At 43.9% G+C, this 17,300-nt stretch overlaps 1 protein-coding gene across 6 annotated transcripts in view; it reads right to left on the bottom strand.

The window, feature by feature from the left end:
- synrg (synergin, gamma) overlaps positions 1-17,300 on the bottom strand; it is a 56,321-nt gene that overhangs the window by 12,703 nt on the left and 26,318 nt on the right. For all 6 annotated transcript variants that reach the window (XM_072690634.1, XM_072690638.1, XM_072690633.1 and 3 more), the window contains 5 exons: positions 15,563-16,549; positions 7,327-7,857; positions 5,543-5,706; positions 5,286-5,339; positions 3,970-4,066 (listed from right to left, as the gene is read on the bottom strand). In XM_072690634.1, coding sequence (XP_072546735.1) covers positions 3,970-4,066; positions 5,286-5,339; positions 5,543-5,706; positions 7,327-7,857; positions 15,563-16,549 — 1,833 coding nt within the window. The remainder of the gene's footprint in view (positions 1-3,969; positions 4,067-5,285; positions 5,340-5,542; positions 5,707-7,326; positions 7,858-15,562; positions 16,550-17,300) is intronic.

Here is a 17,300-nt window from a genome sequence, read left to right as displayed (position 1 = left end):
CACATTCACCTAACACTACTAACCATAACCCTACTAAACCTAACCAAAACCCGAATCTTACCCATACTAACCCTAACCTAAACCATACTAACCCTCACATTCACCTAACACTACTAACCATAACCCTACTAAACCCCCGAATCTTACCCATACTAACCCTAACCTAAACCATACTAACCCTCACATTCACCTAACACTACTAACCATAACCCTACTAAACCCCCGAATCTTACCCATACTAACCCTAACCTAAACCATACTAACCCTAACATTCACCTAACACTACTAACCATAACCCTACTAAACCCCAGAATCTTACCCATACTAACCCTAACCTATACCATACTAACCCTCACATTCACCTAACACTACTAACATAACCCTACTAAACCTAACCAAAACCTGAATCTTACCCATACTAACCCTAACCTAAACCATACTAACCCTCACATTCACCTAACACTACTAACATAACCCTACTAAACCTAACCAAAACCCGAATCTTACCCATACTAACCCTAACCTAAACCATACTAACCCTCACATTCACGTAACACTACTAACCATAACCCTACTAAACCTAACCAAAACCCGAATCTTAACCATACTAACCCTAACCTAAACCATACTAACCCTCACATTCACCTAACACTACTAACCATAACCCTACTAAACCCCCGAATCTTACCCATACTAACCCTAACCTAATCCTTACTAACCCTAACATTCACCTAACACTACTAACCATAACCCTACTAAAGCTAACCAAAACCCAAATCTTACCCATACTAACCCTAACCTAAACCATACTAACCCTAACATTCACCTAACACTACTAACCATAACCCTACCAAACCTAACCAAAACCTGAATCTTACCCATACTAACCCTAACCTAAACCATACTAACCCTCACATTCACATAACACTACTAACCATAACCCTACTAAACCCCCAAATCTTAACCTTACTAACCCTAACCTGAACCATACTAACCCTCACATTCACCTAACACTACTAACCATAACCCTACTAAACCCCCAAATCTTAACCTTACTAACCCTAACCTAAACCATACTAACCCTCACATTCACGTAACACTACTAACCAAAACCTTACCAAACCTAACCAAAACCCGAATCTTACCCATACTAACCCTAACCTATACCATACTAACCCTCACATTCACGTAACACTACTAACCATAACCCTACTAAAGCTAACCAAAACCCAAATCTTACCCATACTAACCCTAACCTAAACCATACTAACCCTCACATTCACGTAACACTACTAACCATAACCCTACTAAACCCCCAAATCTTAACCTTACTAACCCTAACCTAAACCATACTAACCCTCACATTCACGTAACACTACTAACCAAAACCTTACCAAACCTAACCAAAACCCGAATCTTACCCATACTAACCCTAACCTATACCATACTAACCCTCACATTCACATAACACTACTAACCATAACCCTACTAAACCTAACCAAAACCCGAATCTTAACCTTACTAACCCTAACCTAAACCTAATGTAAACCTAGCCTAAACCTATTCTTAATTCTATTAACACTAACCTAAATCTAACCCTACAGATCTAACCTAAACCCTAACATTAACTCTATTAACCCTAACCTACACCAACATCCTACTAACCCCATCTGCCTACCCTACTAACCCTAAGCTGAACCTTAACCCTAACATTAACCCTACTAACCCAAACCTAACCCTACGATCAACCATACTAATCCAAACCTAACTCTACTAACCCAAACCTAAATCATACACTAACCTTAACCTTACTAACCCTACTTATATAAATATATTTTTAGCATCCAGAAGGCAGAGACAGATAGTAGTACATAGACACATACACCTGTACAGCATCTCCAATGCACAGTACGGTTTCTATAAAGGTGAGTATAAATGCATGAGAAGAGAAGAGATGAGAGGAGTCTCTGAGAAGATCTCTGAAATGATAAATCTACACTGCAGGCTTTTCACTGTAGCAAAGACCACAGGATGAAAAATGGGATGAAATATAAGAACAACAAAGCTGTTGTTTCTCCAGGACATGTTGAGAAATGAAAGAAGAGCAGAGCAATTTGTTGCTTGGAGCTCATCTGATCAGAGACATCAGAACAGTCTATTATCTTCCTCTTGGGAACACCACTGCCAGTGCTACAAGATCTACATCTGAGGGGTCTCCCTTTACTGCTGGTCTGAAGTGCTTAAGAACTTTAGCAAATTACTTCAGTGAAGATTTAGTAAAGACAGCGTCTAGGCTACTGAGACTGTCAGTTAGACCATCATCTGATAGTGGAATGTCGATTATTAGGCAAACGAGAGCTAAATGAGAGTTGTATGAAACCCAAGCTCAAAAGAAAATACACCCTATTGATAAAAGCCATGGGGCATCTACACATTACTCTTCTAGAAGCTTTTATGGCATTATACATAGGCATAAATACAGCTCTACAGCTTCCACTCTTTTGGGAAGGCTCTCTACAAGATACTAGAGTGTGTCTGTGGGACGTTTCGCCCATTCATCCAGAGGAGCGTTTGTGAAGTAAGAAACTGATGTTGGACAAGAGGGTCTGGCTCTTAATCTCTGTTCTAGATCCTAAAGGTGTCTGATGGGTTTGAGGTCAGGGTTCTGTGCAGGCCAGTCAAGTACTTCCACACCAAACTTATCCAATTATGCATTTATGGATCTTGCTTTGTGCACTGTGGCGCACACAGTCCTGCTGGAACACAAAGTTGAAAGTGTACAATTGCCCAAAATGTCTTGGTATATTGAAGATTTTCCTTCTATCTATATGGTCTATAGACCAACCCCTAAAACAACTCATAGCATTATCCCTCCTCCACCAAACTTTACAGCTGGCTCAATGCAGTTAGGCAGATAAAGTTCTTCTGGCATTAGGCAAACCAAGACTCGTCCATCAGACCGTCAGAAGCAGTCCAGTGACAGTGTGCTTTACAGCACTCCATCGGACACTCAGCATTATGCTTGGTCATGTAAGCCTGTATCAAAACATCCATTAGTAAGCATGAATGTGTCAGTTCAGGTACAGATGTTTGATGATCTTGACATTGGGAAGAAGATTACATACACACATTTACCTTTGTATACCTAACAGTTGTGGAAACCACATTTTCTGGCCATCAGCAACACCATCCCAGTCAGTCAGGTCAAAGCTAGTAACAAGCCTGTCTGCTAGAGGAGGCCTGTAGAGCTTGTTAAAAGCAGCCCTGAAAGCCTGAAGCAGGAGGGGAGTTGCAAAGCCAGCCTAGGGTTTCAGGAGTAACTAAGCTGCAGATAAGTTAAAGTAAGTTCAGTAAAAGAATTATATGTTAAATGCTCTTAAAAAGCTTTCAAAAAGGGTTATAATTGCTGGATTTTACCTAATGTATAGCTGCTTATTTGCTAATTGTGCTGCTGATCACAGCAACACAGACATGAGAGTCTCACGCTATTCAAATGTCAAGGAACCTAAAGGCCACCACACTATAGGCAGCTAAGAGCCTTTTTGCAGCTTTTATCTTTTAGCTGTAAAGTAGAGAGCGTGTGAAGAGCTAAGTTGTATTCCATCAAATCTATACAAGCGGAGAGTAAAATGAACTTGGCCTTGACATTTACTGCAACATGGTGGGGTTGGTGCTACACGGTGCAGTGTATTTGGCTGGAGCACAGTCTATTTTTGGGCTGACAAACTATGAACCTCGTAAAGAGCATAGCATCCAGCAACGGGAAGTAATAATCCTCCTTAAAGATCACGCATCACACTTTGCTGAACTGGGATAAAACGGCTCTCCCTCACATTTTGGTTGCCGTTCCCTTCCTTAACCTGCCCAAAAAACGTTTTTCTGCTTCCTCTTGTATTGAGCTTGTAAGGGGATGCCAGGCCAAGACCCGTGTTAGAAGTGGAATAGAGTGGTAATGGAGGTGGGTCTCACCTAGCAGGTACTCCATGCCCTGCGCTGACTGGATGACCTCAGTACACACAGTGGAACTGCTGATGCCATTAAGGGTGTTGTTGGCTGTGGTGATCACCTGCAGAGTGGGGAGGAGGGTGTTGAGAGAATGGGAATGAAAGTGGAGTATGAGTGAAAGTGGGGGGGGGGGGAGATAAAGAACCACAGATAAATAGTCAATTGATTAGAAAAGCTAAATTAATTAATTACATTTAATACATCCAGAAAGTCACTGGTCCTATTTAAATTAAGGATGTCAAAAGATATAATTGACCATGATAAAGTCGAATTAATGATCTTACTATTGTGCAAATGATCATGATGAATTTGGTCAAATTTGACTCTAATGCCCGTATGGGAAAGGAAAGGGAGGCTCAAGATCTAAAGCATACTATAATCATCTGTCAAACTTGGTGGAGGCACTGTTATGGCATGGGCAAGTATTACTGCCTGTTGAGCACTGCTGAGAGAATCTGCATTCAGCAACAAGAGCGTTAGTGAGGCAAGATGTTGGATGATCACGATCCCACCTCATCACCAACTCTTCAACTCATCCCAAAAGTACAGGACGGAGCTCCATCATTCCAGAGAGCACATTTCCACTGGTCAGTGCTGACCTGACCTTAACTCAACTGAGCAGCGTTTCACAAACTGAAGACAAAGCTGAAGGCAGAAAGACCCACAAACAAGCAGCAACTAAAGGATGATGGTATGAAGATACCAGGGTAGAAAACTCAACTTCAGGCAGTCACTGACCGCAAAGGATTTTTTTGAAACCCCCTTATATTACAGTTGAAGGTCTGCACTTCACATACATCCCATTATGCTCACCTCATTTCAATCCATTAAGGTGGTGTACAGAGGCAAAATGATGAAAATTGAGGCACTGTCCAAATTTTATGGACCCACATGCATCACATCATAGCATACACAATACATAATACACGAGTCAGTGGTTCCGACTCCTTGTGGATTGGCATTGTAGCCTCTTGCTCTCATACGGTTTATGGATTCTTATTTTAGGGAAGGCTCTCAGAAGAAACTGGAGCTCCACTTTGCTGATGTATGTGTTCGTATGTTGCTCAGTGATTTGACCATAGGTTGTCCATGAGCATGCTGCTGCAAGCTTTAAACTCAATTAAAAATGATATTAAAATGTTAGCATGTTATTATATAATATTAAATCTGTGCATTTTGTGACTACAGCAGTAAAATACAGCAGTTCTGAAAGAATGAATCCAACAACTCGATCCTGAAACCTATGTTTAGACCTGTTGAGAGTGTAGGTGTAGTAGTACCTGAAGAGCGCTCTCCAAACATCTCTGCCATTCATATGCATAGCGTTCGCTCTCCTGAGTCACAGGAAGTATGAGCAGTATGAGAGAGAGAGAGAGAGAGAACAAGTTAGAAAATCATTCAGATAATCATTATCATTTATAAATTCGGTAAAGCTCAGCTGTCCACTCAGGCAGACTGCTTTTGTTTGACCAAGAAGAACAAAGAAATAAAAGTGCGAGAGCAGGAGAACGAGGAAGGAAAAAAAAACAGCCCTGACCTCCACCTCTCCTGTGAGGTCCTTGTACTTGTCGCGGATGACTGGCAGCGCTGGCTTCTCACTCAAGGTGTTGGAGCGGTCACGGAACAGCTGCTCAGGGGCAGGAGACGGCGTGGAGCGCACAATCTCCTTCTCCCCTAGACTGTGGCTTCGCTTATGGGAACCTGCATGTACACACACACACACACACACACACACCATCTCATTAACAAAACACTGGCTTACTGGTTTTCTTTTCCAACACTTGTTGGAAAGTGGGGACACAGCACTCGAAGCTGTGTCCCGATTCAGGGGCTGCATCCTTCGGAGACTGCGTTCAAATACATAGCAGTGCGTCTAGGCCGTTCCATATCGAAGGCTCCTTCACATGCGGACGCATCGAGAGACGTGGATCTAACGGGTGGATCCTTTGGCATGCCAACAGGCTGCAGCTGTCAAGGTTGCTTGTGACAGGAGAAGGTGACAGGTCGATCGTCATAGGCTACACCTTCACATATCACGTCCTTCCTAAGATGCGGCCCCTAAACTGGGACACAGCTTGTGGCTCTGAAAGGACATGGAAGCTTTTACTAAGAAAAAAAACACTCCAATCAAACTTCCTAAGCTTAAGCTGCTGGTGTGTTCTCAGAACAATAGACTGACCACCCCAGACTCCAGGCCTCGACATCACTGAATGTGTTTTGGAAGACTTGGATAGCGTGAGGCAGAAAATCCTCACCCAAATAAATAAATAAAATCAAACGGAGGTGGAAAATCCTTAAAAGTCATAATTAAGGAAATCATGATGAGGTCAGAGTTATACTGCTAATGTGGGATTATTGTTTTCACGCTGCACTTCTGAGCCTGGCTGTTTATTTCTTTCTATAATTGAAACTTGCAGCTCTAAAAGTGCTGTTGCTAATCCATCCGGGAGCAGGACAACAACTACAAATACCTCATTTGCAACAAATGATAATTATGTAGCAAACAGCAGCCCGGCGCTGCAGGTATGAATTATTCATCAGACTTCACACGGCGCAGACACACAAACACACAAGCACACAAGCATTCAGGCATGCACACACACACAGAGAGAGAGAGACAGACAGAGAGGCAGAGCAGGGTGGCCACTCCGCCGGGAGGAGAGAGGAGGAGGACAGAGGATAGGCTAGTATGGCGGGCAGAGAGACAGGTAATCACACCCCCCAGAGAGACACATCAGTCTCCTGGCGGCCTTGACAGCACTAATCCATTGCAGAGTGAGCCACACTCATCAGATTAACTCTCCAACAGGGGACAGGAGAAAACTAAAACCCTTTCATTCCAACAAATTACATTTAGAGCAAGGGGAGGAGGAGGAAGAGGAGGAGGAGGAGGACGCAGGCGGGGGACGTGGTGGGGGGGCTGCATATGAAGCAAATCAGCTTTTATCACACTGAGGAAACACTATTGAACGAGGGCAGAAAAAAAAAATGAACAGAGCTTGTTAAAGTCGGATTGTTAATATCATGTGGCTGTGCTCATCAGTCTCTGATGGACTTGGCAGGCTCCTCAGACACCACACTGCCATCTGTTGACGGTCAGAATGACTGCAGCCATTAACCGGCTCTGTTACGGTCAGTCATGTCTGGCCTATTGAGCTCAAATGAACAGAGGAAAAGGGGTCAATACTATCAGCTGCTATTGTTACTGCTGATCATTCCTGCTATGATCACATGTCAGTTCGGGTTTTAAGCCTGATCCTGAACACCACATGACCCTGCAAAAGAGGCCTTTTCCCCCCAAACCCCCAAACATCTACTTACCCTGTACGGATAAATCAAAGGTGGCGAGCTCATTCTTGATCATCTCCTCGCTGGACTTCACTTTGGGTTGAGCGCTGGCCTTGAGGAAGTCCGACTTGCCGAATTTGGGCTTGTCCCCCTGGAAGGCTCCGAATTCATCCGATCCCTCCAGGCCTGCTTCAGCCTGACCGGGCGGAGAGTCCGACTTCTCAGAGACGGTGCTGGCAAAGTCGCCAAAATCGTCATCGTCGTCGTCTCCTCCAGCGGCCTGTTCGGCCGAGCTGAAGTCGGCAAAGGTGGCGAAGCCGCCCTCCAGGGAGGAGCCTGCGTCCTCGATGGGGAAGGTGGTGACTTTAGCTACTGTGGTGTGCGTAATGTTCTCGGAGCTTCCGAAGGACGTTTCCTTTCTGTGGAGAACGGCCGAGGAGGGCGGCACACCCGGAGCGCCGGCCTGAGGTTTCTTGACTTGGTCATCTTTGTCTGACCAGTCGTAGCTGGCCAGGCTGCTGGTGGCAGAGCTACCAAAGGGGTCAAACTTCAGGTCATCTGAATCTGTAATGACACCAGAAAACACCTGCTGCTTACAAGCATGACAAACTGATCTTCAGGGTGATATGGGGGGGGGGGGGTCTGGGGGGGGATCACGCAATTTGTTGCTGTCATTAAAGGCTGTATCATGAAAAAGTCAGTCAAATTATTTGGCGTAATCAGTAAAAACACTGTTTACTGCTAAAACTCGTGTGTTCAATTCAATCACCAGCTCACTTGATTTAACTTCATTAAACGGGATGAAAATGACTAACACTAGGAGAGCTTTGGTGAATATTAATTATAGTAAATCTAATATTAGCATTTTACTAAGTAAATAAACTGTTTTTTCCATTTAATTCACCCAAGCACTTAAAGCTTTTGCATATTACCATATATCCACCAATTTAGCTCACAGCAGTATAACCCTGCCCACTCAGCCTACAGCAGTTTAGCCCCACCCTTTTTAACTTTATAAAGAATGTTTTGGCCTGTGCTGATATTTTGCATGAGCCACAATATGGAGCTGTCAATCAAAAAAGGACGTCACATACCAGTGGCACTGGTCGAAAACCAGTCTGTTAAGCTTGATTGGACAACCAGAGGTTGGTAAATGGTCCCATTAACATGCATTTGGCCTGTTCTTAAACCAAAACAGACTGAATTATTACAGATTATCTCATGACAGCAATGAATTGCAGATGAAATCCATACCCTGAGCTAGCGTCATACTTACCCCATTGAGTATTCAATCCTCTTTGGTTTCCACATATTCAAATTTATAGAAAGTCTACGGTGGTAGTCTCCACTATTCTACATTCATATCCATATTTACCAACTGATCTTATAGATTCATTGCTCTGCCTACCTACAGTGTTCAAACATCCTGACCAGTGTGGAAGCCAGGAGGCCAACATATGCTGACAACACAGTCTGCTGAACTCTTGTTCCAACTTAAGGTTTAGAGGTCCTGCCATAATAACTTTATGAGAACAAGAATCAGCAGAGATAAGGCCGTCCCAAATGCTTCTCAGAACAGAGATCAGACCTGTATGCTTTCAACAAGGGCAGGACTGCTGGGGAAATGCTGGAGTTTAAAGCTTCTGCAGAACACTGGTCACTCGGGCCAGTCACAGCACTGAGGTCTTCTTAGATGTCTGAAGTTGCTGTGGGTTCGGTTTATCCACAGGTCTCACAGAGGAGCTCTTTCTTCGTCCTGAAGTCCAGCAAGGTTTTTTTTCACTGTAGTTCTGCTTTATGGGTGAGTAGGGTGATAAAGCCGTGATAAAAGAGCTCTGAGCAAATATAATTCACTATATTTAAATCAGAGGTGTGCTGCTGTCAACATTAACAATGACCAATATTGAACAAGATCTACACACTGTTAGTTGCTGCTGGGGTCATGTTGGGTCACTGTGCAAAAAAAGCTTTGCATTACATTCATTTTACTGCATTTGTAACCCTGGACCAGTAGGGAAGGTAGGGACGGCCTAACAGGCTTTGGGAAATTAAAATACATGGATGCAAATTTTAGCACTAGCCTCGTTTTATTGTTCAGTTTTGCTTGGTAGAAAACCCCAAATAGAAAACTCCCCAATCAGGACTTCGTTTCCAGTAGTATCCAGGTAGATACAGTGAGGGGAGCGCTGCCATTGGTCAGGACTTCAGACGTACAACTGAAGACCTAACAAGTCAGAGAAATCAACCAAATACTTTTTGATTTCCAAAGGGTGGGACCAGTTCCTTCTGAAAGTTGTCAGTTGTCAAAAATGACAAGCATCTCTTTATCGTACAAGTCGCTTCAAGACTGTCCCTTGTGGACGCTGGTCGTTATGACACATAAAGCTTAAAAATGAAATGTTGCTTTCCATCTAGAACGGCCCATAAATGCAGCTTTCTTCCTGCATCGCCATAAACTTACAACTACTTACTGACTTATTTGACAGTTTTGACATTTACAGCCAAATGTCCTTTTACCTAATGGTCACAAATCAGCCAAATAAATATACTTCCCCATAATGCTCATCAAGCTAGCAGAAGCCCCGCTTTCAACATTTAACATGGAGAATATGGATGGAAAATAAACTGGAATTACATCACTGATGTACAATTCAGATACTACATCTTAACTTCAATTTGAGAACCTGGAGACCTAACTAAAAAAATATATATTAATTCACTTGAATAAAAGAGCATCAGCTAAATGCCATAAAAGTGAATGGAAATTTGGAAGTGAGTGGGAAATTTCTTTATGCTGGACTATTAAATTCTATAATCTATAATTATAATGCAGTTTCACATACATATATATATATGTGTGTGTGAATATGTTCTTTGAAGGCTCAGGATCATATAGTCATTATTACTGGTTCATGTTTTGCTGATGTTAGAATGACTGCTTATTTGCTTCATACCCAAAAAAAAATAAAAACACCTTCTACAAAGTTGATGGCCCGCTTATGATTCTTTCCCCAGAATGTTAAATTCTGAAAATTCTAACAATCGTGATTTTAAAGTATTATTTTACATAATTTTACTTGAATGAAAGAAAACGAAAGTGTACAAACTATTGCATATGACCGAACGCAAGCTTCCGGTCAAGAAACATATGATCGACCCACAGTGTGTGTTCAGGTTTGGCTCAACTAAGCTGAAAATATTACTATTTAAATAATAATAATAATAAAAAAAGTTTCTATATATCAAACAACGTAAAACAGCAAGGTGAATTCTTACACGTTGCATAAATGTTCTGCTCGCGCACACAATTTGTGAAATTGACAAGGAACTCATGCTCAGAACTCTGCCTAATCTGCTTCGGGTGGCAAGAGGAGAGCAAGGAGGAAGAGGAGAAGGAGAGGAGGAAAAATCGAGACGGCACGCACTTCCGCTACACCATCATTCATATTTATTACGACAACATTGGCAGAGAGAGAAAGAGAGATAGGTCACAAAAAAGGTCTGTTGTTACAAGAGGTTTCGCCAAACAAACACTTAAAAAGTTGTTTTTTTGTTCTTTTTCTTTCCTGTATCGTTATAAGAATACAAGAGCATGCAAGAGTTGTGGGAAAAGAGGAACAGAAGCGAGAAGGTTCATTAAAAATAAATAAAATTTAAAAAAAGAAAAAAGAAAGAGAGAATCCCAAAACCAGATGCAGAAACCCAGAATTGAGAAGGCACGTTCACAGACTAAAATATTAGCATAGGTCAAGGACATTGTAGTTGTTCTAAAAAAGGAGAAAGCAACAGAGAGTCATACAGAACACGTATTAAGCCAAGAAGGTGATTTGAAAAGTACAGGTTTTATGCAGTTGGGCACCCTTTGAGGACCTGGGAGCGGGAGTTTACTAAACTACTGCTTTAACAGGACAGCCGGGAGTTCGCTTCATAGCTTTGGCTCAAAGCAGGCAGGCCAGATTCAATCTCTCAGTGTGGCGGTGCGGTGCGGTGCGGTGCGGCGCAGCGCCGATAACGCTAAAGCCGCCAGGTGCTCAAAGGGTTAAAAGGTAAACAAAGAGGACTATCCTATCAGAGCATTCAATCTTTTGAGTGACAGGTGCAGAACAGAGATAAAGAGACAGTATCCTTTTTCTCTCGCCACCTGTTTGTTTGTATTTTTGCTTTCTTTTTTTTGTTGTTGCGCTCCAAACTCCTGTGCGAGCATGCTCTTAGCAGGACCACCGCAAGGGTGGGGGTGGCGAAAAGAGCAAGCATTCGTTCCTGGTGTAATGTAGGCTAACACATTCATATCAAGCCAAGAAAAAAAAAAATAATAATAATAATGATGATAATTAAAAAAAAAAAAAAAAAGAACACTTTGCATAAATATCGGTTAATAAGCAATCTCGCACAAATACTGAACACAATCAGGAGTATCAATCGAGACTATCTATATTGAAAATAAATAAGAGTATATATTCCTGTAATAAAAATACACTATTAAATTAGCATGTATACATTTTTTTTTCTTTTGTTTGTTCGTTTTCGTCCATAAAAACAACCTAGTTCGGCAGGTAGGCCAGAAAATGGAATCCTAGCAATCGTCTACTGCTTTCTTGTCAATTTCACAAATTGAAAAGGCAGGCACAAACTGTGGCAAAATGTACGCAAGGTAAGATGAGGGTTAGGCTTCAAACGCCGACGGAGGCGCTCGTATAACTGCTGCAGACCCGGAATAAGGGCGTATACAAACGGATGAATTGTTGCTGCTTTTTTTTTTTTTTTGAGGGGGTTGAGGGGGGTTTGTGGGGGGGCTCTGGCTCAAAAGGGCCTGGGAAAAGAGATACTGTCTCTTCGAAAGGTTAGCTACACATCCAGGAGCACAGTGCAAGTGCAGGGGAATTTAAAGATTCCAAAAAACTGTCCTGCAAGAAAGGTATGCTCCAGTTTTGGGAAAACCGCTGGAAACCAGACTAGAGGCATCTGTATTAGGAATGTGTGCAAGAGCAAAATGGGACCAATTTCCTGAAAACTGCCTAGAACTGGGAGGAGGCGGCGGCGGAGTCTTCTGAACGGCCTTGCGTTTCGGCCAGCTGATCAGGTGAGTGGCCAGTGCAGAAGAGGGCAGATGCTAGGGTCCAGCTGGAGGCCAAATTATCATTGATTTTCAGTGACTTATGTAGCGATGATGCAATGATTAAAGGAACGGGCAGTCATGAGGTGAGCGGAATGTAGAACTGGGAATATGAGCGCCAATATGAGGCTGAGGGCTGTGTAAATAACTGATGCATGATGATGAGTGGGGCCAGGGGGTAGGGGTGTTTAATATGTGAAATTATCAGTCTGTAACGGACAGTTTCAAACCTCACCATTCACTCCCCAGTTTTTCTGATGACATTCAGTGTCCTGCAGATAAGCCTCACCCTTCATATTTGAGCAGTTCTGATAAACATCAGTGCTTTTTATTTCTGTTAGCGCAGCCACTGGAGACCGAGCAAAGTTAAGTTAACCAGAGAACTCTCAGACCATCACATGATCGCTACCATTTACCGTTTAGTGCAGTTTAGTTCAACAATTTTGTGTAGTGTCTGCTAGAGATGGCATATCGCTGTCTTAGGGTATCAGTATTGGGCAGATACCATCAGAATAGCTCTTATCGTTAGCTGTGTGTTGGCTGTGTGTTACATCCTGTGAGGCAGTAGTCTGTATCACAGTCTACTGTTGTAGTGTGGAACGTAGGAGGAGACGACCCCAGCCCAAGTCAGGGCTTCAAGTCTGCTATGACTATGCATCTGGTTCGTTACTTGGTGACTAAGGGCTGAGGAGACTAAAACCGTGATGTTCTCAGCCCTGGTCTGACGGCCTTATGTCCAGAGCACACTGACCCACAGTTCTTCAGCAAAAACCTTAGCACTTTTGTAAGTCGCTCTGGAGAAAAACGCCTGCTAAAGACCTTCGACGTGAATGTAAATTTGATCATGTCTGTTGGGAGTTTCTAAAAAGGTGCTCTTTCATTCAAAACAGACCATTTGGCTTTCGGTCTATTGTCTTTCTGCTGCAGACTAAAGCCTTCTGGCACCATTGGAACGCTGGTGCTATTTACCGAAAGCTGGGTGAGTGTGCTACCAGCTCAAGCCCTGTCGTTTTATTCAGGTTCTGGACAGACCAGACACCAGAACAGCCTTGTATTTGTTGCTTGGCCAGGTATTCTGTTGACTATGCGTTCGCATCCATCATGCCTAATTGGACAAATATCAGCTTAGCTATTCTGAGGGCTTAGTCGTCCCATCTGCGAGTATGGTGGTGAACAAAACACTGTATCAAGTCCCTGCCCGAATGAGTGAAAGCTGAAAGCTGGGCGAACACAACAGATTTTATTTCAATACCACCACAGAGATAGAGGGGGCACATGTCTAAAAGCCATGTTCCTTCGGTACACAGATAGCTAAGAGGACAGGGGTTTCCAAAGTCAGGCCTGGGCACGCCATGCTGTGCACACCTGTGTTCTCCTTACTCCTAACACATCTGAGCCAGCACATGAGGAGCTTGTTAATGAGCTAAAGGATTTCGATCGGATGTGCTAGATGAAGGGGAAGCATAAAATGTGCATACTGTGGGTCCCCAGATATAGGAAGAAAAACTAGCTAGTGTTTCTTATCACGACTAAATGGTCCTAAAAACGCAGCGCCAAAGACCTCCCCGGACTATGTTTTTTCTCCTAAGTACACGTTTTCTCACTGGATTCTGACATGCACCATCTTTCAGCATGCTGCTGGTGGCATTTCTGTTTACCAAAGCTTATAATGAGATATAGAGTAGTGGTGCTAATGCTTTTCGAATTTTGATAATGAGCATCGCTCATCCACAGCAGCAACCAAGCTAAGTAAGCTCTGTATGGTTGAAAGCTACAACCAATCCAACATCTCTTTATATCTTCACTTTCATCCGAGGCATAACATCAGGATATTTTCATTTATAATGTAAAACCATCATGGTTTCAGAGAAGAAAAACGTTCACCACTGTGGTCCTCCTGTACCTTCAGGGATTGGTGTGGCGCAACAGATAACACCACTATCTGCCAGTGAGCTACCACACCATGTGGGAGACCGGGGTTCGATTCCTGGTCTGGGTGGCTATGCTGCTCTACACCAATAAGAATCCTTGGGCAAGACTCCTAACACTACATTGGCCCACCTCTGTAATACGAGTAACCTTGTACGTCGCTCTGGATGAGAGTGTCAGCTAAATGCCATAAATGTAAATGTAAATGTTTGAAACTAATCTAACCTCATTCAACTGGCTAAATGCCATGCAGAGGCTTAAAAACTTTGGCTGCAGCCCCATCATGCTCCATATGATGCTGCAGATATCTCCACTGAAACCTAAACGATGCGGCAAAGTAAAGTTGCAAGTGAACACGTACCATGACGATCTTGTGGTATGTGCCAAGGCCTATTTCTGACTGTGACTGGAACTACTGACCATAGTTTCTTCCAAGTTACCTCCCCCTGACTGTGATTAGACCTAATGTGCTTGTGGATTGTTCAGAGACCTCCTTGACCGTGTCTGGACCTAATGACGAAGAAGATTGTTCTGAGACCTCCCCCTGACTGCAACTGGTCCATGTCACATGGCAGTCTAGGTCACTGCACCCTGACAGGGAAAACTTACCCAGAGCTCTTTGTAAGTATACTTACCACAGCGTGTTCGGTAGAGGTTTGATTAAGTCTCTACCGTCGTTTGAATTGTACCGTCAGATTTAGTGTCAAAGCACAAAGAGCCAGATTCACAGAAAGGGATTAGGCCTAGTCTCAGTCTGCACAGCATTCTGAATGGAGATTTACCATTAAAAAGAAAATCTAGACCAAAGACTAGGTTTAATTCCTGCCCAGGATTCGGTCCAAAAGCAGGCTTAATGCGTGTCTGGTAAAGCAGACAAATACTGCAACTGTCATTAATACTGATTAGCTTTGAATGAAAGCAAAATAAATAAATAAATAAATACTGTACAGTAATTAGACTCCGTAAATAAAGGCAAAGAAATGAATACTGCTTAATGAGGGATGAATGAAAGGAAATGAGACGAGATGATGTGTGCCTGAAGTTTCTGATATGTCACTCAGCCATTTGTCTGAAAACTACTCCTAACTATCCAGCTGGAGAGCTGACTGAGGGATTGTAAAATTGGCCATGTGGAGGCCTGAGAGGGGTGTGTGTGCACGCGTGTATGTGTTTTGGAGAGATAGGGAGGGTGCAGCCCTCACCACAGCAAGCGCACCAGTTCCTCACCTGCGGCGGGGGGCTGGTGGGCCGTCAGGCCAGGCAGGTCCAGCGAGCTGTCGGATGTGCCGTGCTTGAGGTCTCCGCTCACGTCGGCCAGCTTCATGTCCAGCTGAACAGACAGCGCGTCCTCAGAGTCGTCCTTACCCCCCGCGCTGCTGCCCCCGATGGATGGCAGGTCCAGAGACTTGACCGAGGCAGAGTCCTCCTTGGCCTGCTTGAAGGCGGCCACCTTGTCCGACAGACTCTTCTCGGAGGCGCCCAGCGCTGTGCAGAACTTGGACGACTGGAAGTCGGCGAAGTCGTCAGCGTCGCTGCTCTTCAGGGAGGAAAACGACCCGCCGCAGCCGCTTTCCTTGCCATCGTCATAGGCCAGGCCACCCTCCAGCGACAGCTGCTTGAAGACGTCGTACTTGTCGGTGGCCGGTGCCTGCCGCTGTTGCTGCTGCTGCTGCTGCTGCTGGGAGGAGGCCTCGCTACGCTGCTCCCCGGACCTCCCGAAAGCCATGAAATCTGCAAAGTCATCCTGGACGACTCCTACAGCGCTTCTCTGAGCTGAGGAGGATACATCAGAGGAAGAGGAGGAGCCAAACAGTGCGAAGTCACCGAAGTCATCACTAGTCCCGATGCTGCTGACAGGTTTGGGGCCTGCAGGAGGGAGCACCAGGGAGGGGAGCGCAGAAGAAGAAGAAGATGTGGAGAAAGGGCTGGATTTAGAGTCAACAGTGGAAGGAGCAGGGGCAGGAGCAGAAGTAGGAGGAGCCACAGAGGAGAAGAGGTCTAGGTCAGCCATGTTCAGTGGGTTTTTGGGTTGAGCCAGAGAAGCTGAAGGCTGGGACTGACACTGTGAAAGAGCAGGGCTGAAAGGGGGTGGAAAAGCGGGCTGGAACATCTTGGCCTGGTCTGGTGGGTCTAGTGGAGAGATGCTGTTGGCCGTTTTAAAGTCTGTGAAGCCATCATCGGCACTGACAGACTTGAAATCGGCAAATCCTTCGCCTACAGAGGGAAAAAAACAAACAAACAAAAACAAATAAAAACACAATTGAAGGCCGCAGCGAAACATCATTTCACAGCAGCTATAAAAGGCTAGGGAGCTAGACTGGCACAGTATGGAGCCCAGCCTTGGAGTCGCCTTTGGCTCGATTTTTCTCATTTCACAATCCTACAAAGGAGGGAAACGGATTAGTTCCGGCTCTGACGCGCACTGGATACGGCTGCTGAATTTCAAAACCGCTGAGTGCGCTGCTCGCCGCATGAAAGAGGCTCACTATGGAGAGACAAACATCTCACACACACACATACATACACACATATACATATATATATATATATATATATATATATATATATATATATATATATACATATACATATATACACACATACACACCCCAGATACACACCCCACTGCACAACAAGAGCAAGGCCTGTCCACAGAGAGACACACAAGTAAACACTCATCACATGCACTGAGACAGAGGTCCCCAAGTGGGATACGACATTATGGCCGTTTAGGCTCTTCTGCAGTCTCAATAGCACCACACAGAGAAGAAAATAAACAAACAGACTGCACTCATACTGAGCAAAGACAATTCTTAACCTCTGGGCAAGTGTGAGCTCTTCTAATATTGATATTCTTTTTCTATTAACAGAGTGGTATCAAGACAAAGTGAATTTCTCTCAGCTATAACACACACACACACAAACACACAGTTGAAGAAAAAAAAAGAAAAAAAAGAATAGAGTA

This window comes from Salminus brasiliensis, chromosome 11 (genome assembly GCF_030463535.1).
Source record: "Salminus brasiliensis chromosome 11, fSalBra1.hap2, whole genome shotgun sequence".
NCBI classification, from domain to species: Eukaryota; Metazoa; Chordata; class Actinopteri; order Characiformes; family Bryconidae; genus Salminus; species Salminus brasiliensis.
This window is presented reverse-complemented; position numbering and strand designations above follow the sequence as displayed.